Raw genomic sequence first — 25,671 nt, 5'->3', positions numbered from 1 at the left:
ACTTCATCCCATCAACTTTTATTGGAGTTGTAATGATTAGTATAAAATAATAAAGGAGAAATATGGGCAAAGAAAAGAAGGCTAAGCAAATGAATGAATTTTCTGATGGGTTACGATGTTGGACTCTGAAATTAGGTAATCAGCAAAATGCACATTTTTGTCTTGGAGACATTCAGAATTTGTTGAACCACTCCATGTCTTATTTAGATGAACAGAAATGGGAACATGGAGCATGAACCAAATGGTCTCAGCTTTTCTCTTTCATTTTTCTAAATCACATATCTCCTAGTCATTTTCATGATCTTATTATTAAAATGATTTTTAAAGATTTATTCTGTTATAGCATCAGGCTGCTCTTGAGTTTTTACTGCTCTGGTAAGTCTCAACATAGTATAACTATCTTAGCCTCCTCCTTCAGATGTGAAGGACAGTTTTCAAAGAGGCTTAGGGAAGAAATCCATCCCTTAGTCAGACAGTAGCCTTTTAAGACTCCTTTATTGTCTTGATATTACCTTGCAAAATTACAGCTGTTTCTACCACCCTCTAGGTAGTCAAATGATATCAAGTGCCATTTCATGTGTATTTTTTAATCAGATCGATTAGCCAGTTCCAGTCCTATAAAGCCAGCATTTTCAGAGTCAGAAGTACCAATTTCACCTATAATAGTGTAATATAGACTTACAGAATTATGAGGCCATTGACCTGGTCACTGAAGCAATTGCAATGCTTCATGTGTAGACATCATTATCATCTACAACCAGGGACTTCTAGGTAAAGAATATAGCAATAGTTACCACTCTCTTGGCTTCTCCATGGCTGGGGGTGGGGGTGGGGGAGCTAGACCAGTGAAGAAAGGAAGAGTTCTTCCTCCCAAGGATGAAAGATGTTGGGAAGGGGGAGCAGGAAGAATGGTGGTTTGGAAGGTTTTTAAAAGTTCTTCTTGAAATTCTCATGTGCCCAGTCTAACCCCACTGTCAAGGAAGAGCATAACATTAGGAAATGTATTACCAACCTAGGGTCTTCTGTCCCCTGGGCAGGTGTCCTCCCAGACTTGCACTTCTGAAGCCCATCGATCTTAAATGCATGTTAGCATGTTTCCTTGTGAGTCAACTTAACATGATTAAATCCACATTTGTTCAGAGGTCAGTTTACTTGGGAAGAAGTATGTCAGTGAGACATTCTGCACACTCACTTGTCACTCATAGGATTGCTCTTAATAACAATTTTATTGGTGTAGGAACCAAGATAGAGAAGATGGCCTATTTTGAAATTTAAAAATTACTGAAAATTAGTCTCATTGCAATTATGCCTTGTATCCAAATGGTATATTTTATTTATTTATTTATTTTTGACTCAGTGTCTCACTTTGTCTTCCAGGCTGAAGTGCAGTGGCACCATCTCGGCTCACTGCAACCTCCACCTCCTGGGTTCAAGTGATTCTCCTGCCTCAGCCTTCCGAGTAGCTGGGACTACAGGTGCACACCACCATACCCAGCCTGTGAGCCCAGCACTTTGGAAGGCTGAGGCGAGCAGATCACCTGAGGTTGGGAGTTTAGCCCGTCTCTACTAAAAATACAAAAAAATTAACTGGGTGTGGTGGTGCACGCCTGTAATCCCAGCTGTGCAGGAGGCTGAGGCAGAAGAATCACTTGAACCTGCGAGGCAGAGGTTGCATTGAGCCGAGATCACACCATTGCATTGCAGCCTGGGCAACAAGAGTGAAACACCGTCTCAAAAAAAAAAAAAAAAAAAAAAAAAGACAGAGTACAGTTACAGTTTAGGCAATTAACTGGATAATTGTTTTAGTTACAAGCATCCTCTACATTCTTACAAGAAATGTAAGAATCTTTCAGTGCCTTTTAGCTTACAGTCAAAATGGAGAGTTTAAGAAAGCACTGTGGTTTTCCTCCCCCTCACCTAGGAAGAGTTCTTAGGACTATCCCAGGCATGGAAACATGGAAGGCTGGAAGCTCTGTCCATCACCTCTTAAGCGAACTTCCTTGATCATCTCTCTGTGGATAAGAAATCTGAAATAGATTTGTGTTGCATGTGATCAGACTGGGGTTTCCCAGCTTCTTTGTGGTGGATCTAAAACCCCATTGACCCTCATGACTATGATTTCATTTCTGAATATGTCTTTCAAGATAATTCAGGGCCAGAATCCCCAGACATGAACAAAATGAAACACAAGTTTATCCTGCTCCACTTCCTTGGAAGGAATGGGTATGAACTTCATCAAATCAAATAGGAATTTTCATTTTTGAAGTGATTTATCATTTGAAGATTGTGGTCACTCTTCTTCTGTTGCATTTAAATAAAATCTACTGTCTTTTGTTTTCTTCCCTATTATCAGTTCACCCATCCTGGTCTAAAAAGGGGCTCATTATTTTGCATTGCATTGTGATGAGGATCCATTCATCAATCAAGAAAATATAGCAGTGGCATTTTATTAAACTAATTTTTAGGCTGTTTCTACTGTCCATTCTTTGCCCATATGCTTTACTTTCATTCTAACCAAGATTTACACAGGCTCAAATTTTTAACACTTTCCCTTTCTGTACATCATAAACTGCATCACTGAAATATACCCAAGAAATCTGATCATGCACCTATGAACAAAATAGCCTTACTCTGAAAATGGCAAGGAAGCAGTAGCCAGTGATTCCCTGCATTCTAGAGCAAAACTCTTTGGATTCTCTATTTGCAATCCGTGAAGATGTGGTTGAGTTGCTCAGTTATTCAAATCCTCAGTTTCTTTATCTACAAAGTGAAGATATTATAAACAAGACCTTAAGAGTTGTAATAATTAAATGAGAACATTCATGTAAAGCATGTAGCACAGCACCAGCCTTGCACTAGATATTAGTCATTATTATTCAAATTCCTTATCCTAGATTTTGACCTTTTTTTGAATCAACTAAGACCCTAAAGATTGAGAAATAATAATATTCCAAATCCTAATCTAAGATCTCCAAAGAAGTATTTGTAATTTGTTCCAAGTGTCTGAATTTTGCCACCAACTATGACAAGCTCTTTCACATCTCTGATCCTCAAGTTTCTTATCTGAAAAAAATATATATATGTACACATATGTGTGTGCGTGTGCGTGTGTGTGTGTGTGTGATTGCCAAGTTCTCTTGTAGACCAAGGGCTCAGTAAAGTATAAGGGTTCACAGGTCATTTCCAAGAACACTTTTCCTAAGGATCCTAGAAAAGTTAAGAATTCTACCCGGTGGTGGGTAATCTTTCAAGAAGCAAGGGGAATAATGAGAGTGGGGTCTTCTTCCAAGTTAAAAAAATCACACATGAGATTATAGTTTCTTTAGAAGAATCTTTTATAACATGGTGGAAAAATCAGTGAACACTTTTGGGGTCATCGCTGAGTGCAAGGTACAATACTGTACAGAGGAATAGAAGACAGCATCCTGCAAGGCAACACCATTGAAAAGGCAAGCTTCACATAGATGAAAGTATAGAAATAAAATATGTATAACTAATTGATTGACAGTAGGTAACATTTATATAGGGTTATGATGCAAGGCACTGTTCTAAGCATCTTATATATATTACCTCATTTCATTCTCCCAGTAACCCTTATGAGATAATTCCTATTACTATATCCATTTTCTAGATAAGGAAACTGAGACATAGAAAGCTCAAAGATTTTGTCCAAGGTTGCCTAAGTGTTAGAGCTGGGATTCAAATCCAGTTAATCTAGCTCTTGATTAGTTCATGCTCACAACTGAGATATAAAAGGATAAGTGGGGCCAGGTGAGGACAGAACAGGGATAAGACAAGGAGTCTTTAACTTTGGCAGGCATAAGCACACAACTAACTTAATAAATCTATGAGCCAGAGTGTTCAGACCTTTACAAGTCAAGAGGAAGTGAAATGAATCACTACTCAATCTCAGTACTCTATCATTCTGAGCCAATTAAGAATTTTCTTTTTGAAGTCCTACTCTCCTTGCATTTCCAGAGTAACAATGCACCACATTCTGAAACACAGTATTTTATATTTGATGATGTCAACTTCACAATTATAAGATTCTTCTTTTATGTGGTTATGCTAGGCACTGAAGTTCAAAAGGGAAAATAATAGAATGCTTCAAACTTATGAACTACATTAACACCAAACTTATGAACTATATTAATGTTCCCATTTGACAGATAAGAAAAGTGAGGTTCAAAGAAATTGGCTTTGCTCACAATAAAATAGTGACAGATCTAAAAGCAAAGTAAGTCTTCATACTTTGTCTCCACCCAATTTGCCATCTGAAGAAAATTGAAAATATAATATCTTATGCAACTTTAGTCTGGACAAATGATGATTATGTGACATTTTTTAAGTCATCAGTAAAAAACATTCATAAAAGGAGTCACAGAGCCTCAGGCTTGGGATCTATAGGAAAGGATCTTTTCATGGGATCGTGGGCCAATAATGGAAAGGAAGCCTTTGCAAAGCAATGAGCTCTCAAGCTCAGGATCTGAGCGTTCAACTTGAGAGTGTTTAGAATCCTGAGATGCCCTGCTTAGGACCAGAGAAAAGAAACCCACTTTCCCAGATAAAGCAGAGAGGGTCATCGGATGATAATCTACAGACATTTGAGGAGACATCAAGAATGTTATGAAAAGGATTTCTGAATTGGGAAGTCAGTTACAACTCCAAGATGCTGTGATGATGATAGTGATGATGACAGGTGGTGATGATGATGATGATGATGGGTGGATGACATAAAAGAAGAAAAGGGCCAGGCACGGTGACTCATGCCTGTAATCCCAGCACTTTGGGAGGCCGAGGTGGGCAGATCACAAGGTCAGGAGTTTGAGACCAGCCTGGCCAACATGGTGAAACCCCATCTCTACTAAAAATACAAAAATTAGCCAGGCATGGTGGTGGGCACCTGTAATCCCAGCTACTCAGGAGGCTGAGGGAGGAGAATCACTTGAACCTAGGAGACGGAGGTTGCAGTGAGCCAAGATTGCACCACTGCACTCCAGCCTGGGTGACAAGAGCAAGACTCCATCAAAAAAAAAAAAAAAAAAAAAAAAAAAAAAGAAGAAGAAGAGGAAGAAGAAGAAGAAGAAGAAAAGGAGGAATTTTAGTGTACTGATTAACTACACTAAAATTATTATTACTGCTGTTTTTAAATTTTCATTATCAAATCTACGCAACCATGCTGGTTTGAAATTAACCAGTAAACCGGCCGGGTGCAGGGGCTTATGCCTGTAATCCCAGCACTTTGGGAGGCCGAGGCGGGTGGATCACGAGGTCAGGATATTGAGACCATCCTGGCTAACACAGTGAAACCCCGTCTCTACTAAAAATACAAAAAATTAGCCGGGCGTGGTGGCAGGTGCCTGTAGTCCCAGCTGCTTAGGAGGCTGAGGCAGGAGAATGGCATGAATCCAGGAGGCAGAGCTTGCAGTGAACCGAGATCGCACCACTGCACTCCAGCCTGGGTGACAGAGCAAGACTCTGTCTCAAAAAAAAAAAAAAAAAACAAAACAAACAAACAGTAAGCCAACAAAGAATAATTAGATCCTCTGTAATTGGTTGTTAGAAGGAGTTCAAACATTTATCTTTCTTTGAATTAACTGCTTTGTGGCTAATTTTCAAGCTGCTCTGTGTAGGCCTCTATGATTGTGACCTGTTCTTGGGTAGCACTATTGGTAACTATTAATAACATTAATAATATGGGCTTTCTGTGGTTTTCTCAGGGTTGAGGATGGCTTAGAGTGATTCTTCAGAGCCATGTTCCTGGTTTCCCTCCAGATAACAAGCAGGTTGTCAGCAAGTGGACAGAGGCCTCAATACTGGAGAGTAGAAAAAGCATTGCCCTGCAAAAGCAATAACCGTGCAGTCTCTGAACAGCATTGTGCTTCATCCAGAGAGCTCAACAACTACAGGATATGCTCCAAACCTTAGCTATGACACTGAGAAGTAGGGTTCAGTCTAAAACCCAGACCACACCAAGAAGTCAGAAAAGAATAAAAATCATGTAACTGTTGATTGCAAACACCATACCAACAACAGATGGGACTGATTTTATTATTTCTTGACCTGACTGAAACCTTGCCTTGGTATTGTGAACATAGAGCCTAAGATGTTGTGAGACCTCTATTTGCCAGCTTCCTGTATGAAGTAACCATGAAATGCAAATCAGGGATTACAAAGTTTCAAGCGACGCTTAGTTTTCTGTCCCCCCAAAACAAAATAACCTGCCTGCTACTAGACCTCTCTCTCATTAAGGTCAAATGTGGGGCTTGGTTTAGGCTAATTCTAAGGTCTTTTTCAGTTTTAAAAACCTTCCCACCTTCTGGAGGAAGTGGATATTCCCCAGCTTAGTAACTCCAAGATGGTTCAAGAGACTAGGCAGAAGTAAGGCAAATACACATTGAGTGCTGACCTTCTAGAAGCTTTTAAAACTAGACAATGAAATTACTGAGTACTCTGGATAATGAAAATAAAGTTACCATTCCCCAGGGCTGCCTTGAGCAGACACAGAGGGCATCAAGCATATTGGTCTATTAGTCTTGGTTTCTTTTCTGTGAAATGAAAGGGCTACGCTAGCTGGAGATCTCTTAGGCTATTTTCTATTTTAAGAACCTGAGAATTTATTTTTAATAAAAAAAGGAGGCAGAAAGACTTCGTGGTAAAACATTTCCCTGTATTCCCAAACTTAACATGAAACAGTGCAAGATCCTTATATGACTTAAGTTTACTCATGAAGAAAGTCAATACGAATTTGATTTGCTGCATATATGGATGTGCGCTCTTCTGTTCTGTTAAAATAATGTTAGTTCAGAGTGAGGGGAAGAACTGGATAAGCTCATGCAAAGTATCCCTCCCATCGTATTTATTTACTCCTGGACTCTCACTGGAAAGTTGGCAGGAGGGATGGGGATAATGCTCTGTGAAGGTTTTATTAAGATATGAATTATTTTTAATTAAAAAAAATCTAATTGCCTTGTTTCTTCTTGTTTCCCTCAACCTCAAACACTGCTAAAATTTAATTCTTCCAAAATCCAACTCTGCTGCAAAGTAACTCATTCTCTCTTTTTTTAATTACAGTATTCTCAAATGAGGGATGAAGTGTTCAAGTCAAACTTGGTCTGTGCATTTATCGTTCTTCTATTTATCACGGCAATACAAAGTTTGCTTCCTTCTTCAAGGTAAATATGAAAGAACTAATTGATCCGGTGAAATATCTTTGTGAGATTCCTCACCTGGAGTCAGCCAGCTGACTTTTCAAAGGATCAGAATTTAAAATAACTGAGTCCAGGACCCATACCAAAATGTTTGACAGTATCAATGTCTATTCTGGTTGTCTTACTCTGCTAATATCTTAAAACTCTTTCCAGACAATAATCTTTTTCCCAATATTAATAAAAACAACAAAACCAAAATTAAAATAGGCCCCACTCTTACTTGACATGACACCCATGAATGCAGAAAATAAGTATAAGAACCTCAATAATCACCATTTACTTGTGCTTTTGTGAGTATAATTCATTCACAGATACAGCATCATAGCTCCTCGGGCCTGCAAAATCAACACTTTAATAATAATGCAAACACCTGTTTGTGGCCAGCCACTGTTCTAAATACTTTACATCCAAAAGCTTCTGGAATCCCCATGACAACCTCATGAGGTAGGTTCCATGATTATCCTCATTTTGAAGAGGAGGGAACTGAGGCTCATAATAGCGAAATAAACTCCCTAAGATCTCATAGTTCAAGATGTTACTGCCTAGATTCAACCCAGGAAGACTAGCTCTAGAGTCTGGATTCTTAACCCTCTATTAAACACATATTGTCCAGGGTATAGATGCTCTAGCCAGGATTTGAACCTAGTTCTGGGATTAGTCCAATAGCTGTGCTTTTTCCTCTCCTCGAAACTATAAGCTAGCTCCTGCCTCTTTTCTCAGCTAAATTGCCTTCTCCCTATATTTACCATGAGTTTTCCCCTTTCACATGATTAAAAATACTATCAACAAATATTTTTTAAATACTTACTATAGGCAAAGGAACATTATAGCCCCTGAGGATGATACAGTTTTGGAAGAAGAGGTTCTGTAACCTCTAAGACATAATTTAGTAGGTGACAAAGACATTAACAATGGCTCCCAGTTACTGAGCACTTATACATGCCAGGAAAGTACTACATCTTTTCCATGGATTGTCTCAAAAAACCTCAAAAATACCTAATGGGTGAGGCAGCATTCCAATTCCCATTTGTAGATGAGGATTCATCCCAGGTCACATGTCGTGTAATGTCGGAGCTGAAATTTGAACCCAGAGACAGAGTCTATGCTTTTAGTTACTAGACTGCTTTGCATCAAAATAAGTGATTCATTTTGACCACATGACTCAAGGAAAAATTTGCAGAAAAGGTTTTGATTTGACTAAGATGAGAGAGGAAAAAGTAGGAGAGTATTCCATTTGAAAACTGCTCTGGCAAAACCATACCAGTGAGAAAGGCCTTGTGTTTATAGAATAGTGAGTAAATGTGAGAGCCTATAGCAAAGGGCTTGTGCAAGAATATAGCAGACACTATGGCTGAAAAAGAAGAGAACCAGCAGAAGTTCAATGTTCATAACTATGTTAAAGACTTTGGAAATGATCCTGAGGGTGGGAAGAAGCCCCAGGAGACTTTTAGGAAGATTATAGCATGATGCTGTAGAAGAAAGATGTTCAAGTTAACTAATATGCAAGGGCTGGCCATGCTTGACCTTCCCCCTAATTAGCAGGGGACATTAGAAAGAGAGAGGGGATTCCAGGAAGATGATGGGACAGATGGTATATTTCTTAATCTCTCAGAATTCTTACAAATCTGACCAACTAGATAGCAAAACCAAAAACCTCATGGACTTTATTTATAACAAAAAAAAGGTGATAGATCCATACATTCCAATATAGAAATGGGTAGCATCAATCCCCCAATAGCCCCAAAATGTGTGTGATATCAGTACCTGTATGGGAGAAAGCAGAAAGAAGTACCGGGCATGTCACACCGGGGAACAAAAGGACCTCAATATAGCCAAAAGATATGCACTGAGAAGTACGTGAGCCAAATTAAGAAAGCAAATGAAAGTGGGAAGGAGTTTGCCCAATCCAATAACATTTTGAAAGGCCTAAAGAGCTGGAACCATCAAGACACTATGAACTCGTGAAACTGATCATCTAATCTCCATCTCATGATAAAGCCCTGAAAGGAACTGTGTGAGTGAAATAAAAATCACTTACAATAAGGGCTATACAGGTTAAAGTGGGAAGGAATTCTAGCTATCATGTTTTGAAACACTGCATGAAAGCAACCAAAGAGAAAGCTCTATTGAGTTAAAAAAATAAACAATCCTGAACCATCCTCTTTCTAAAAGTTCAGGGAAGTGTTTCACACAAAAATGAGCAGCAAAATACATTGATGGCAATCCTATACTAAGCTATTATAAAAAATAAGAGAATAACAAGTAGAATTATCTTCTTGTAGTCATTGAAAGCACTCCAGAAAGACATGCCCACAAAATATATCAAAATTTTAACCTATTCTTTTAAAAGAAGCTGAAGCACTTAATGTGGTTCAAGACATGAAATAACAACCTAACCAAAATTAGAAAAACTTAGAAATTTGGAAAGACGGCTCAGGAAATAAATAAAAATTTTTAAAAATATATATTTCAGAAATGAAAACAGCAAAAGAGAACATACAGCACATAAACAGAGCAAAAATGACAAGAGATATAGAAAGTGAAAGAAAGAACATCATTTTTTAAGTCAAAAAGAAAATTAAAAAGATTGAGAGAGCCTTCTTCCACACACCTTAACATCACACCAACAAGGACCCTGTATACTAACCATGGATACTAACAGCTGAAAGAACTGCAAGACACAGATTCTTTCTGAGAAAGAGTACTCAGGGAAGCCCATATCAAGGGGGGAAAACTAATACACTAGAGGAATTTGAAGCTACTGGAACATACAACTATAGCAAACCTTAACAGCTTAACTCCCAGCCAGAGTGATATAAATCCTCACAGAAAAGACCTATTTATTTCAGTTTCTATTACCCGATACAATATGAACAGTTTTCAACAGAAAATTACAAGGCATACCAAAAAAAAGAAGAGACAAAGCAATCATCAGAATCAAACTCAGCTATAACAGAGTGAAAATTATCATACAGGGAATTTTTAATAATTATTATTAATATATTAAAGGTTCTAATAGACGAAGTAGACAATGTGCAAGAAAAAAATGGACAATATAAACAGAGAGATAGAAACTCTAAGAGAATCAAAGGAAATGAAAGGAAAGGATAAAAATTTAAAAGCACCTAACAGAAATAATGAATGCTTTCAATGGGCTCATCAGTAGGCTCAGCAAGGCCAAGGACATAATCAGTAAGCTTGAAGACAGGTCAATAGAAACTTCCCTAAATGAAATGCAAAGAGAAAAGTGAATGGGGGTTGGGCAGGGGATATGTGTCAAAGCATCCAAGAACTCTGGGACAATTTAACAGACAACAAACCACAGAATCACAGAACCAAAGAACTTTAAAGGTTACTTTGGTTAAATAAAAATAACCAACCAGGATAAACATCAAAGAAAAAAAAAAAGATATTGTATTCAGACTGCAGAAAATGAAAGACAAAGGGAAAATCTTACAGGATACACAGTGAAGGACATCATCTTACCAGAAGGAAGGACACTGCCTTACCTGTAGAGGATCAAGGATCAGAATTACATGACACTTTCTGTCAGAAACCATGTAAGCAAAAAGAGCGTGGAGTCAAGGATTTAAAGTATTAAAAGAAAAACCATCAACCTAGAATTATATATGCTTTATAAGTAAAGAAGAAATACTTTCTCAGAAAAACAAAAACTACATTTTTAGCCAACATTCCCTGTAAGAAATCTGAAAAAGTTCTTCAAACAGCAGGAAAATAATACAGATCAGAAACTTGGATCTCCATAAAGAAAGAGCATCACAGAAAAAATAAATGAAGTTAAGTAAAATGTTCTTATCTTAATCTTAATTGATCTAAAATATTATTTTTTGTTTAAAGCAACAATATTAACAATGTATTTGGTGGTTATAAATATGGATAAAAGTGAGATGAACAATAGCAAAGTCACAAGGGACATAAGGAAGGAATTGGGAATGCTTTGTTTTAAGGTAATTGCATTACATATGAAGCAGTATGAAGGTTGAGTTACATTAATTTAAAATGCATATTTTTTTTTTTTTTTTTTTTTTTTTTTTTTTTTGAGATGGAGTCTCGCTCTGTCGCCCAGGCTGGAGTGCAGTGGCGCGATCTCGGCTCACTGCAAGCTCCGCCTCCCAGGTTCACGCCATTCTCCTGCCTCAGCCTCTCCAAGTAGCTGGGACTACAGGCGCCCGCCACCACGCCCGGCTAATTTTTTGTATTTTTAGTAGAGATGGGGTTTCACCGTGGTCTCAATCTCCTGACCTCGTGATCCGCCTGCCTCAGCCTCCCAAAGTGCTGGGATTACAAGCGTGAGCCACCGCGCCCGGCCTAAAATGCATATTTTAAGCTCTTGAGCAAACACTAAAAAAGTTTTTGAAAGAAATATAATTGATATGCTAAAAAAATAAAATTAAATCATATAAAATGCTCAATCAAAATCAGAATGTTAAACAAGGTGAACAAACAAAAAATAAATGCAATGGATGAAAAAGATAGTTACAAAGATGATGGATGTTAAACCAAGCATAAAAATAATTACTTTTTGATGTTAATGGTCTCAGTATACCAATTACAAAGCAGAGCTTGTCAGAGTAGATAAAAAAAAAAGACCCCAATAGATGTTGTATACAAGAAGCCCACTATATATATAGACTCAAATAAGTTAAAGAAATGAAGAAATATACCATGCTAACATTAATTTTAAAAAAACTTAAGTAGCCATATTAATTTCACACCAAATTGACTCAGAACAAGGAAAATTATCAGAGATAAAAATGGAAATTATGTAGTGATTAAAAAATCAATTCTCTAAGAAGAACTAGCAATATGAACATTTATGTGCCTAACAAGAGAATGTCAAACTACATAAGGCAAAAACTGATAGAATTGAAAAAATAAATAAATAAACTCACTATTATAGTTGGAGACTTCAACATCCCTTTGTCAGTAATTAATACATCATGTAGGCAGGAAATCATTACAGATATAGATAACCTGAACTTAGCTAATCAATATTAATAGACTATTCCACCCAATAGAAGAATACACATTCTTCTCAAGCGCACATGGAACAGTCACCAAGGTAGACCCCATTCTGGGCCATAACACACCTTCATAAATTTAAAAGAAGAAAAATAACACAAAGCATATTCTCAGATCATAGTAGAGTTAAACTAAAATTCAATAACAGAAAGATAGCTAGAAAGTCCCAAAGCACTTGGAGATTAAATAACACACTCTTCAATCACACGTGAGTGAAAGAAGAGACTTAGAGAGACATTTAAAAATATTTTGGGCGGGGCACGGTGGCTCACGCCTCCAGTCCCAGCACTTTGGGAGGCCGAGGCGGGCAGATCACGAGGTCAGGAGATCAAGACCGTCCTGGCTAACACAGTGAAACCCCGTCTCTACTAAAAAATACAAAAAATTAGCCGGGCGTAGTGGCGAGCGTCTGTAGTCCCAGCTACTCGGGAGGCTGAGGCAGGAGAATGGCGTGAACCTGGGAGGCGGAGCTTGCAGTGAGCCGAGATTACACCACTGCACTCCAGCCTGGGCAAGAGCGAGACCCCGTCTCAAAAAAAAAAAAAAATTTGAACTAAATGAAAATGAAAACGCAACTTGCCATGAAAGCAGGGCTTAGAGGGAAATTTACATTAAATGCATATATTATAAAAGAAAAGAGATCTAAAATTAATAACAATCTAAGCTTCTACCTTGGGAAACTACAGAACAAGAAGCAATTTAATCTTGTAACAGAAAGGAGAAAATAAATTCTACCAATTAGGGCAAAAATCAATAAACCTGAAAACAGGAAAACAATAAAGAAAATCAACAAAATTAAAATCTAGTTCTCTGACAATATCAATAAAATTGATAAACCTCTAGCCAAGCTAATCAAAGTAAAAGAAGACGCAAGTTACCAACATCGTAAATGAAAATGTGGTTCTCACTGGTGATCCCATGGGCATTAAATAATGAGAAAATAATATTACAAACAACTCTATGTCCATAAATTTGATAGCTGGGATGCAATGGACCAATTTGTTGAAAGACGCAAACTATCTACATTCCAATGAGAAGAAAAAGACAATCTGAATAGCCTTATATCTATTTAATAAAGTTAACTAATAATGTTTAAACTTACGAGAAATAAAACACCAGACCCAAGTGGTTTCACTGGTGAATTCTACCAATATTTAAAGAGAAAGTAATACCACTTCTCCATAACGTCTTAGAAAATAGAAGGAGAGGGGACAATTTCTAATTCATTTTATCAGGTCATTATTTCCCTAATATAAAAACCCAGCAAAAACATTGAAGTAAAGGAAAACTCATAAACATAAACATAAAACCTCTCAACAAAATATTAGCAAATGAAATCTAACAATGTATAAAAAGAAGTATACACCATGGTCCAACAGAACTTCTTCCAAGTATATAAAGTTTATTCAACATTCTAAAATCAAACAATAGTGGTTCACCATATTAGTAAGTTGAGGAAGGAAAATCATATGATCATATCAATTGCCAAAGAAATGCATTGGATAAAATTCAATGTCCATTTATGTTAAAAAATCTCAGAAAACTAGCAACAGAAGGGAACTTCTACAGCTTGATAAAGAATATCTCCCCAAAAAAAAAAAGCTATAGATAACATCATCTTTAGTGGTAAAACACTGGAGCTTCCCCACAATATCAGAAACAAAACAAAAATACACTCTCACCACCTGTATTTAATATCATATTGGAAGTCCTAGCTATTGAAATAAAACAACAAAAAGAAATAAAAGGCATACATATCAGAAAGGAAGAAATAAAACTATGTTTATCCACAAATGACTTAACTTTCTATACAGAAAATCCCAAAGGACCCACCAAAACATTTCTAAGACTGATAAACAAATATAGTCAAGTCACAGAATACAATGTCAATATACAAAAGTCAATTGTTTTCCTTTATAACAGCAATCTAACATTGAAATTTGAAATTAAAGAAACAATATTATTTACAATAGCACCAAAAATGAAATACTTAAATATAAATTTGACAAAATTTGTACAAGAAATCTTCAAAACACTGGTGAAATAAATCAAAGATGTAAATAAATGAAGAGATATTCTGTGTTCATGGATTGGAAGACTTGATATTGTTAAGATGTTAATTTTTCCCAACTTTAACTATAGGTCAATGCATTGTCAGTCAAAACTTCAGCAAGCTATTTTATAATATCAACAAACCAATGCTAAAGATTGTATGAAAAGACAAATATAGCATAGCCAACACAATACCATAAAAGAATAGAACAAAGCTAGAGGATTCATACTACCTGATTTCAAAACTTACTATAAAGCTACAGTATGATGCTAAAGAAAGAATAAACACATCACTCAATAGAACAGAAAGGAAAGCCCCCAAAATAGACCCACACAAATATAATCAATTGATTTGTGGCAAAGATGCTAAGAAAATTCCATGAGAAAGGATATTCTTTTTAACTCATGGTACTGGCAAAATTGGATGTCCAATTCTCAACAAACTAATATGGGAACAGAAAACCAAACACTGCATGTTCTCACTCATAAGTGGGAGTTGAACAATGAGAACACATGGACACAGGGAGTAACATCACACACCAGGGCCTGTTGGGGGTGGGGGCTAGGGAAGGGAGAGCTTAAGGACAAATACCTAATGCATGTGGGGTTTAAAACCTAGATGATGGGTTGATAGGTGCAGCAAACCACCATGGCACATGTATACCTATGTAACAAACCTGCATGCTCTGCACATGTATCTCAGAACTTAAAATAAAGTAAAAAAATAAATTAAAAAATTGGATATCCATATGCAAAAACTTGAACCTATACACAGACCTTAAACCTTCACAAAAATTAACACAAAATGGTTTATATACCTAAATGCAAAACTATAAAATTTCTGGAAGAAAACATAAATAACATTTTGGTCTTTAATTTGGTGATGAGTTTTTAGACACACCACCAAAATTATGATCCATGAAAGAAAAAAATTGTAAGTTGGACTTTACTGAAATTTAAAATGTCTCATCTGTGGAAGACACTGTTTTGAGAATGAAAACACAAACCACAGACCAGAAGAAAATATTTGTAAAACATGTATCTGGGAAAAGATTTGCATCCAAAATATTCAAAGAATTCCTAAAACTCAACAATTAGAAAATAACCCAATTTTTTAAATGGACACAAGAGTTAAACAAACGACTCACCAAAAAAGATATACAGATACCAAATAGGCATGTGAAAAATGCTCAACATCATTGGCCATAAGGGAAATTTAAGTTAAAACAATGACCTACCACTACATACCTAGTACAATGACTAATATATAAATAAATAAATAAATAAATAAATAAATAAATAAATAAATGTCAATACAATTTGCTGGAGAAAACAACAACAACAAAAACTCTGTGGCACGTCCAGACAATGAAGTAACATTCCATTATAAGAAGGAATAAGATACCAGCCACACAAAGACATCAATGAACCTTAAATGCATATTCCTAAGTGAAAGAAATCTGTCTGAAAGGCTTTATACATATTATTCCATTTATATAATGTCTGGAAAAGACAAAACTATAGAAATGGTAAATAGATCATTAGGTGAGAGGAGCTTGGGGAATAAGGGAAAGGAGAATTAAAGAGATGAGGTCCAGCACATTTTTTAGGGTAGTGCATTCAGTATATTGTAATGGTATATACCTGACACTATGCATTTATCAAAACCTATAAAACTTTACAGCACAGAGAATGAACTTTAATATATACAGGCTTTAAAACATTTTATTTAGGAGTTTATGGGATCCCATGATGGAATCAGACTGTGACAAAAGAACCTAACTGTATTAAAAGTGCATGAAGCAACCTCCCTGAAGGGGATGTGAGGGATAAAATGGTGTACTAAGTAGCTTTGAAAATCAGAGAAGTTTGTAGGATTAAAGGCAAGAGAAACTGCACTTAAGCACTGTGCTCTAGTTGATATAGGAATTTCCCATTGAGGCATGGGTTAAGAATTTGCAACACCTATATATGTATACTGGAACTAAGCAATTGTGTAAATGGATGGCAGATTGTGGGAGTCAGTTTTCTCATTATTGGAATGGAAGTTTACATGCAAGCGAAGGGAGAAAGTTAGAAATATCCCTGTGGTAATGGATTAGAGTTGGAGACATCCATAGGAACTCATGTGTAGCTTAATATAGATAGAGATGGTTACATGTAGGAATATTTATAGATATGTTTATATGCACAGGTTAGAATATACACATACATTTCCTTCCTCTGTCAGTGGAGAGGGCCTGGAAGCAATGACACCTCAGTGGTAATGAGCACATCTACAACTCACATCTTGGTTTCTAATGCCAATATCCAATAAAAGGAACCAGGGCTCCTTGGAGAACTGTCTGAATCTAGCAGTGGGACAGGAAATATACAAGATTAGCCTTGGCTATCTTGTAGGGCCAGAAAATTAAAACGTACATACATACACATGCACACACACACACACACACACACACACATACATGATAATGGGAGTATTTCAAAGGGACACAGGAGCCAACAAAAGAGCCCCCAAGGGCCAAAGCTGGAATAAATTGAGCAACAAAATAAACAATGTAGTATTTATTTATAATCCACAATATAAAATAAATATCCACCAGTTCATACTAATATAAATTAATGATATGTCTCCCATGCAGAGAAAGTCTACATATTTTATGAAGATAATCCATCCTCAGTGAGGAGGAATTTAACTCCCCACTCCTTAAGTATGGGCAACAGCAAAAGTGACTTTCTTCCAAAGAGTAAACTATGTACAGGGGGCAAATATGGAGAAACCTTACAAACACTATCTCACCCAGGGGATAAAGGTTAATACTAACAGTGATAAGTTATGCTAATGGGATCTAGTAAGTATGGCACATAATCTCTGTGGTCTTCCTCTCCAAACCCATAATGTAATCATGAAGAAAATTTCAGACAAATCTCAATTGAGGGACAGTCTACAAAATACTTCACCAGTATTCCTCAAACCTGTCAAAGTCATTTAAAACAAGGGAAGTCTGAGAAAATGTCACAGCAAGGAGGCGCCTAAGGAGACATAACAACTAAATGGAAGATGATATCCTGGACTGGAGAAACACCTATGGGAAGATTTAGAAAGAATGACCAACTCAGCAACTATGAGCATACCTCAGGGCTAGATTATGGTCTTGAAGTAATTTATCTGTATTTTTTTTAAAAAAATTTGGAGATATGGCTAATTTTAGGGCTGGAACAGGAAATATGCTAGATAAGCCTAGAACATCTTGTCCTACAAGAAAGCAAGGATGCCATCAAACACTATTAGGATCATATCAAAAGAATGCAGGAGCCACATTATAGAAGTTCCCACTGTCCAAAGATGGAATAATTTGAGCTGCAATGGGGATAATTATTAAAATACTTATTAAAACTCAGCAAATATATTTAGCTTTATGAGTTTGTAATTATTTTTTTAAGTTTGTAGTGTTTAGTGGATGATAGAGAAGTGGTTGATTATCTGGAAAACTTGTAAAAAAGTGAGAGAAACCAGTGTCTTTTCACCATAAGATCCCTAAATAGTAAGTGAGGGGAAATATCATAAAATTATTCTAGCTAAAACATTTTAAAGAAATCAAAGAATTAAAATATCATCATATTCCAACCCATAATGAATTAATGGGTCTACAAATTGAGCATCAGAGGATGCTATCAACACAAATAAGACAGACAGCCATACCTCTTGGTGGGGGCGCACACCACCTATGGTCTTGCCAATGGGATCAAACCTAAATTTGGTCAGGCCTTTGAATCCAGCTTCCAATTTTCAGGAATTATAGAGGACAGAGAATGTTGACTAAGTACATACCAGTAAAATCCAGAGAGTAAGAAATGCTATGGGTCAGAGGCATGTGTTTTTCAATAAATACATTGTAATGAAGACAAAAGGATAAAGAGAGAAGTTACAGATTTTAAGATTTAAAAGACAAATCAGGTTTAATAAAAATGGGTGAGACTAAACTGTAGTGTCTATAAAGAAAGGATAAAACTATAAAGAAATGGAAATGGAAAGTGATTAATGAGGGTTGAGAGAGAGGATTATCATTGGGACAGGGCTCATGGATGGGCTTTTGGTGTGCCCTGCGAAGTTCTATTTCAGGAATTGATGGTCATTACAAAGGCAGACACTTTATAAGAACTAATGAAGCTATACTTTTGTGTGGTTTTCTTTATTTATGCTTTGTATTACCATTTTTAAAAAGTTATTAATGTGAGGGGAGGCCTACCTACTTTTGCAAAATGTGGGCTAGGAGTCCTCCCACCAACAGCCACTGGTGGTTATTATGTTCCAGACGTATTCCAAACACTAGGAATAAATCTCAAGACCAAAAAAAGATGACAAGAACAAAATCCCTGCCCTCCTGGACTGTATAATCTGGTGGAATGAGACTAAGACATAAGGAATATATATGTATCTGTGCAGGTGTATATACTATATATGTAGCTACTTATATCCTACGAAGGTAGACACATATGTAGATATGTATATGCTATGTATGTAGATATTTATGTGTTATCCAATTAATAAATCAGAAGAAGGGTACCAGAGAATACCAGGAAAGAATGAGTTTCTTGACTACCTAGGAGACAATGAGGACTAGGGTCCTGAGAGAAGGCACCTCAGGGTGGCGAGCTGTGAGTGTTGGTGGGGCCTTGCAGGATTCAGCCAGACCTGCTGGGCTCCTCTAGTCACTCTTATCAATGGGAAGGTGGTAGCCAAGAAGGGCCCGGCCGTGTCTGTTGCTTCCTCTGGACTCCTAGAGCTCAAGGTGTTGACATTCCTGGCAAACACTCAACAAACGGTGTGACAGTTTGTGCTGGATAGTGACAGGGGTATACAGTCAGGGTCTCTGCCATCATAAAGCTGATCATCTAGTAGGGCTAAAAGACAATTAGCTGAACAGCTATTATATGGGGTGATGACTATTGTGATAGGAAAGGTGTAAGCTGGGATTCGATGTGTGGGAGTTGGGGTGAGGCAAAAGTAGTCCTTTTGCCTCTGGGGCAGGCTTCCCAGAGGAGATGACAGTGATAGCCCACCTGGTTCCTAAAGGAGCTCACCAGGTCATGGAAAAAGATCGAGAAGGATTAAGGAGAGGGAGGGCTGGAAATAGAGCATTCTGAAGGATAGGAGTTGTGAAGTTCATTAAGGCGTTGTGACTGGTTGGCAGAGGAGTCTTCATTGAAGCATTCTAATGAAAGAGATGATGTGATCAGATTCATGTTTAGAAGAATCATACTGAACAGGGATGATGGAGAGGTGGGAGTGAGATCTGGATTTGGGATGACCAATTAGGAGGCAATTGCAAAAAAAAAATCTGGCAAGAAATAATAAGGACAAGAGAGTGGCGGAAGGGTGGACAGGAGAGGAAGAATTTTTAAGATATTTAGGGCAGAGAGTTGACGGTTCACAGTGACTGAATGGATGTGGGGGATGAGAGAGATGGAGACCAGGATGAGCCCGAGGATCTGGACTTGGCACTGGACAGGAGAAGGGGCCACTGTCCTCCACGAGAAGCGAGCCTCACACTTCCCAGCTGGCCTGGGCAGGATTTCTTTCTAGGTGGTGTGACAGGGGTGGGGGAGGGGAGCAAGCCTTGATGTCCTGGTTCCTGGGGTTCAGGGGTAAGAGACCTGGACCCTCACCCAGCAGCTAGTCATAAGGAGTCTCCAACTCTAGAATTCAAGGTGAAGCCCATAACTGAAATACAGCCCACACCCCCACCTCACCTAGCAAAGAGAAAAATCCTGACAAGGAAGGAAACTGAACTCTGACCAGACAATCCACATGCTGTGGGAACTGGGTAGCCCATTTACCCCAGACACAGCAAAAGCTCTCTTTAATATGTGCTGGATCCCTCTCCAACTCATTTTGTTTCCGTTTGATGCTTTGCAACTAAACTGATGGTGGGTGCTTTTCACTCGCATTTCTTCTGTCATGGATTTTTTTTGGCAGATGAGGGACTTTCTACTCATATAACCACAGCTAATTCTCAGCCCCCAAGGCAAAAATTAATGGACTCTGGCAAAAAAAAAAAAAAAAAAAAAAAGAGAAACAGTGCTTACCCAGCTCTTTCCTTTAATTTCCACATGCCCACAGATGTGCCTCTCCAAGAAGGGTAAACAAAGGAAAGACTAGAAAATACTTCTTGGAACTATAGAACAATGTATCTGGTCTGCATGTGGTGATGAGAGAGAGACAAAGACACAGAAAGAGAGAGGGGAAGGCAGGAAGGGGGAGAAGAAAAGGGGCAGGGAGGGAGGGAAAGGGAAAAGAAAGAGAGGTAGTGACCTAGAGAGAGAGGGAGGGAGGGAAGGAAGGAAGGGAGGGAGGGAGGGAGGGAGGGAAGGAAGGAAGGAAGGAAGGAAGGAAGGAAGGGAGGGAGGGAGGGAGGGAGGGAGGGAGGGAAAGAGGCAGGCACTGGGTCTTATTATTTTCTGTGCATTATACTACCTATATGTATGTATTTAACCTCTCTGAAACCTCTGTTTCCTCATCTGTAAAACGGGAATGATAATGCCCACTTGCCAAGACTGCAGTAAAAATTAAGTTAACCATGCCTATTTCTGGCAAATTCCCTTTTGGAGTCACAGTATTTTCATCTGTTGAAAGGGCTTAGAATATCTTTCTTCAGGGTTGCTGCAAGGATCAAATACACTATTGCACTCATAGAGTCTGCAGATTCTAAAGCGTTGTCCAGGTGCCATCTTTCAGTATAATCTGAGTTTTTGTTTCCTATTGCACCGTAAGCTGCTATAGGCTGTTCACTCATCCCCACTGATTCCTGCCTTCCCAGCAAATGTCAAATCACAATATCAATACAAACCGTTTTGAAGACAGACTGCAGAGAATAATTAGGACTTAATGTCTAGAAATGATTTGGATAGAGCTTTGCAAAGCCCGTCATTCTTTTTGAGACTCAATTTGAGAAATGAAAGGTTTCCTTGCCTCTTATGTGCACCAACAATGCAAAAGCAAATTCAGAACCCCTGGATGCCTGAGTGGCTCTATAATTAGATAAAATGTACAATCTGATGTTATAATGTTTACATGTAAAGAAATAAATGAATGCTGAGGAACTGCTGCAGAGATTTCCAGAGAAATGTAATATACAGTCTCAATACTTTTCCTTAAAAAGCTAATCTTGTAATTAATACCCTTGCCATAGAACTTTAAAGTGCCTTTGGTTTCCTGAATTTCATAATGAATAGAGAATGAGAACTAACATTTCTCTAAATTTTTATTATACTACTTTATGACTTTGTTTAATCTCAGAGCCTCCTTTAAAAGGTAGGCTTAAAAAATCCCTGTTTTACAAGTTAAAAAGTAATTCTCAGAGGAATCAATTACCTGGCCCATGACCAAACTACTAGTTATGCTTCAGAACTACAGGTTCAAACATATAAGACTTTGCTCTTGCCACTGGACCACACGGCCTGTCTTTCACCTCCCTTTCCCTTTTACAGCAAACCCAGAAGAAAGCCATTTAAAACTGGGTCAGGGACTCAGGTGAGTTCTGTGTGCAAATCCTCCCACGCAGCCCTACAGATGCCCTGATGAACTCCCCGCCATGCCAAAGATTACACAAAAGTTCAATCGCAAAATGAGGAAAAAAAAAAAAAAAACATCAATTTTACAAATTTCCAAACAATTGCCCATTTAGCCTATGCAAAACTGTGATAAAAGCTGGAATACAGAATGTGGCTAAAGTCAAGAGACCACACGGCCTCCATCCTGAATCTCTTCTCTGCTGGCCCTCATATCCCACCGTTAAACTCTGGTGTGAGATCCTACCACTATGATGCTGCAAAAGATTAAACCAACGCACTCCACCAGTGTCAAAGGTGAATGAGGCAGACCTGAGATGGTGCCATCTGTGGCCAGAGCCAGGGTTAAGCCAACCTGGGCTTTCTTCCTTAAAGGCAGAGATGCCCTGGCCAAAGAGAAGAGATGGCCAGCCCTCCTCCCATAGGGTAGATCAAGGCTCTGGCTTCCCTGTCATCTCAGTGGATCGAAGAGGAGGAGAGTATAAGCGTCTGAACTGTGCATAAACACTGACCTTTAACAATGACCCTGCCCTCCAAGGAAAATGAGGTCCACTGAGCACCCCCGATAGTTTCTGGATTAGCCCTTCCTCCTTCCTTGGAGAGAGATAGTGAGCAGGCAGGGAGATAGTCTGGGCATGTAGGTGGAAGTCTTCTTCCCTTTGAAGGCTGCTGAGGGGAGGAGCAGAGTCTTCTCTTCCCAGAAAAAGCATAAGTCAATGAATACTTATTGAGCACCTTCTGTATACTCAGCCCTATGCCAAGTGTCATGGAAGAAACCAAAGGAAAGCTGAGCCTTGCAGGAAGAACAGGACATGCCATGTTAAGTGCCCATAAGGCAGAAAGTGCATAGCACTGGGTACAGACCGCACATAGTTCAGCGTTGCCCAGACCATGGGGTGCAGAAGGGGGTGGGAGGAAAAAAAAAAGGCAGGAGAGAGAGCCAAGAGCAGACACTCAAGGCCCTGTATGCCATGTGGACGTCCACAGACAGTGGTGGCCATGTAAGAATTGGAGGCTCCAACTCAGCATCTTTCAAACTTGCCTTTCCCTGGTTTGCTTCTGTCTCACACTTTGAAAAGAGACATTTTTATACTCATTGGTTGCCTCATGTGAATGAGCCACATGAGCCTTGAAATTGGCCCCCTCTCTCATGGGACTTCCTGACAAAGCGATCCACCTGCATTCTTTTTCATTTATCTCCCCTGGTGCCCAGAAATAATGGTGTGTTGTCAGGGAGTGTTTTTCCAGCCTGTTTGGAGGGAAGTTTCCCATCTGCCTAGAGCCCTCTGGGAACTCACTGATGCACCAACCTTCTGTTCTTATATAGAACTCCTACAGAGATTTCTCGTCAAGGTGATCCATAAAATCAAAACTTTGCTAGTGAAAAACAAAACAAAACCTCTACCAACAATAGCTGAGGCTGTGGGAGGAGTCACTTTCCAGCCTTAAAGTAGCTTCATCATGCAGAGGAAATTGACATTCTTGGTTACTCTTTCCATGTGAATTTCTTATCCCCCCTCTGCTGCCATGATGCCATGCACTCCTGCTCTCCTGCTTATCTAACCACGTTTCACAAATTCTCTTTGCTGTCTTCTCTTCTTCCAGCCCATTAGCATCCCCCACAGCTCATCTTGGGTCCTCTTGATTCTTGCTGTACACACTATCCTTGGGCAAATGCTTCCATTCCTCGATCTTCAGTCATCACCTATTCCCTCTAGCCTCAGAGTTCCTCAATTGTCCCTCACTGCCTGGACATCTAGATATCTGTAACTGAATGATCTACAAGTACCAAACATGCATTGTGTCCAAAATCAACTTTATCAACTTATCTCCTGTACAGACTAGCTTCTTTTCCTGCACTTACCCAGTTACAATAAAAAACATTAATGTCATTCTTAATGACTTCCCTCTCTCAAATACCCTCTACACATACATACAAAACACATATTAATATACCTCCACATCTTTCCCTGCACCCCCCAATTATCATACTGTTCCCCTGTGTTCCTCCCTCATTAACTCATGCCTCAACTATTTAACTCCTCTAAACACGTTTCCTCTTCACTTCATCCTCCACCTCCCACCACAGTTGTCTTTCAAACACACAGATCTGATTACTTCCTTCTGCACATTGCCTATAGGACAAAGCTCCTGAGAACAGCCACACTGCCTGAGTTACTGGGAAACTCTGAAGACACTGGTCACTCCCATTCTTCTGATGTTTTGCTCATGCTCCCCACTCTTTCCTACCTGCAAGCCTTCTCTTTAACCTTCACAGCCTAACCCAAAGTCACCTCTTTTATGAAGCCTCCCTTGATTCCCTTTCCTATTTTTCAATTGATGTTTGTTTATAACTCTTTATAGATCCTATCATTTGCATGTTTATATTCCTCTCTCAATTATAATCACCTAGATGAGGAAGATGTGTCTTTGGCCCCAGTACCCTGATGCCTGCCACTGTATAGCTGAGAAGAAGACTTGTTGAATAAATAAATATTATGATGAAACCATAAAAGCAAAAAAGATTAATGCAAACATGGGAGATCTATTACTCACCAAAGTGATTTGAATATCAGAATGGTATAACAGAGTGGACTTTAAATTCTGGCTCTAACACTGACCAACTGTATGTTGCCTGGAAGGTTTCTTCCCTCTGAGCCTTGAATCTTCATCTGGAAAAAAAGAGATAAAAAGACCTCTTTGGTTCATTCTAATGAACGGAAATTAGATATTATATATAAAATGCTCAGCATAGTGGCTAACACATAATCAGATCTCAATACATTATTTATACTAGTGTTATTAATAATACATAAGAAGTTTAAGGAGGAGGATAGTAAGAGATGGTGTTAGGAAAAGAAGATGAGTTCAACTTTATTTGCTGAACACACATTTATTTAGCACTGGCCAATGGAAGATATTAATGCCAGATGAATAAACCTCAATTTATAGAAAAAGGAACAGATATAAAATCTCCCACCACTTCTATCAAGGTACCCTTTAATGCCTGCATCAGTTTGCTGCCTGAAATAGAGATGGAAAAATTAGAGCTGCCAGTGTATGACATGAATGGCTACACAGAGTTGAGAACAAAGAATTAATTCCCAAGGAGAAGCAGATTGCATGGTGATAAATAGGTTGATAGAGACAGGAGTTAAAGATGCCTCCAGAGATGGAGTTTTAGATCACAGACTAAGCATCCTGGCACTGAGCACAGGTGTCTAACTGACACAGGCTACCATGGGACAGAGTTTTGATGAGAGTTTGAAACTCAAGATGTAAACTCGAGAGTGATGCTGATGCCTTGGACAAGGATGAGTTCTCCTTACCCATGTCTCAAATAACTTATGGTATAGTCCATGAAAACCAAAAACCAGGAACCAACCTGAGCAACTTAAAACCAATGCCAAATCCAGTTCTTGGTATCAGGATAGATGGAGGGGGCAAGTTTCATAAAACCCACCTTGAAGGGGAAAGGGTATGTGGGTTCATCCCACAGCCAGAGTGTTGATATCAAACTAGAGTGGTGTGTTGCCATGACAGCAGTTGCCTGGTGACAAAAATTAATAATAAAAGAAGAGGGAAAAAATGGGCAGGAGCAATAAATCAAGCCAAATATTCTGTTTTTTGCAAAGTTTCTCAATAAAGAGAGTGCTCTAGGGATGCACGTAATTTTTAAAAATCTCTCCTGCTAATAACCTTTTTCTTGGACAAACAGAACTTTCAAAGAAGTATCCGATGCAACGGATGGGAAAGGAAGACCAGGAATAGAATTTCAGTGTTGCTCAGACAA

The 25,671-nt window shown here is 38.4% G+C and overlaps 1 protein-coding gene and 1 long non-coding RNA gene across 5 annotated transcripts in view; one reads left to right on the top strand and one right to left on the bottom strand.

The window, feature by feature from the left end:
- ADCY8 (adenylate cyclase 8) overlaps positions 1 to 25,671 on the top strand; it is a 274,396-nt gene that overhangs the window by 168,759 nt on the left and 79,966 nt on the right. For all 3 annotated transcript variants that reach the window (XM_055287260.2, XM_055287261.2, XM_055287262.2), the window contains one exon: positions 7,075 to 7,175. In XM_055287260.2, the coding sequence (XP_055143235.1) occupies positions 7,075 to 7,175 (101 nt within the window). The remainder of the gene's footprint in view (positions 1 to 7,074; positions 7,176 to 25,671) is intronic.
- LOC134737147 (uncharacterized) lies at positions 1,312 to 25,529 on the bottom strand. 2 transcript variants are annotated; one of them, XR_010121783.1, is made up of 3 exons: positions 25,264 to 25,529; positions 24,435 to 24,550; positions 1,312 to 2,760 (listed from the first exon to the last, which is right to left on the bottom strand). It is a non-coding gene; the product is annotated as an uncharacterized lncRNA (long non-coding RNA). The 2 variants fall into 2 exon arrangements; XR_010121784.1 differs by having other exon boundaries at positions 25,342 to 25,529.

The sequence above is a fragment of the Symphalangus syndactylus genome, chromosome 7, assembly GCF_028878055.3.
Source record: "Symphalangus syndactylus isolate Jambi chromosome 7, NHGRI_mSymSyn1-v2.1_pri, whole genome shotgun sequence".
In the NCBI taxonomy this organism is placed as follows: Eukaryota; Metazoa; Chordata; class Mammalia; order Primates; family Hylobatidae; genus Symphalangus; species Symphalangus syndactylus.
This window is presented reverse-complemented; position numbering and strand designations above follow the sequence as displayed.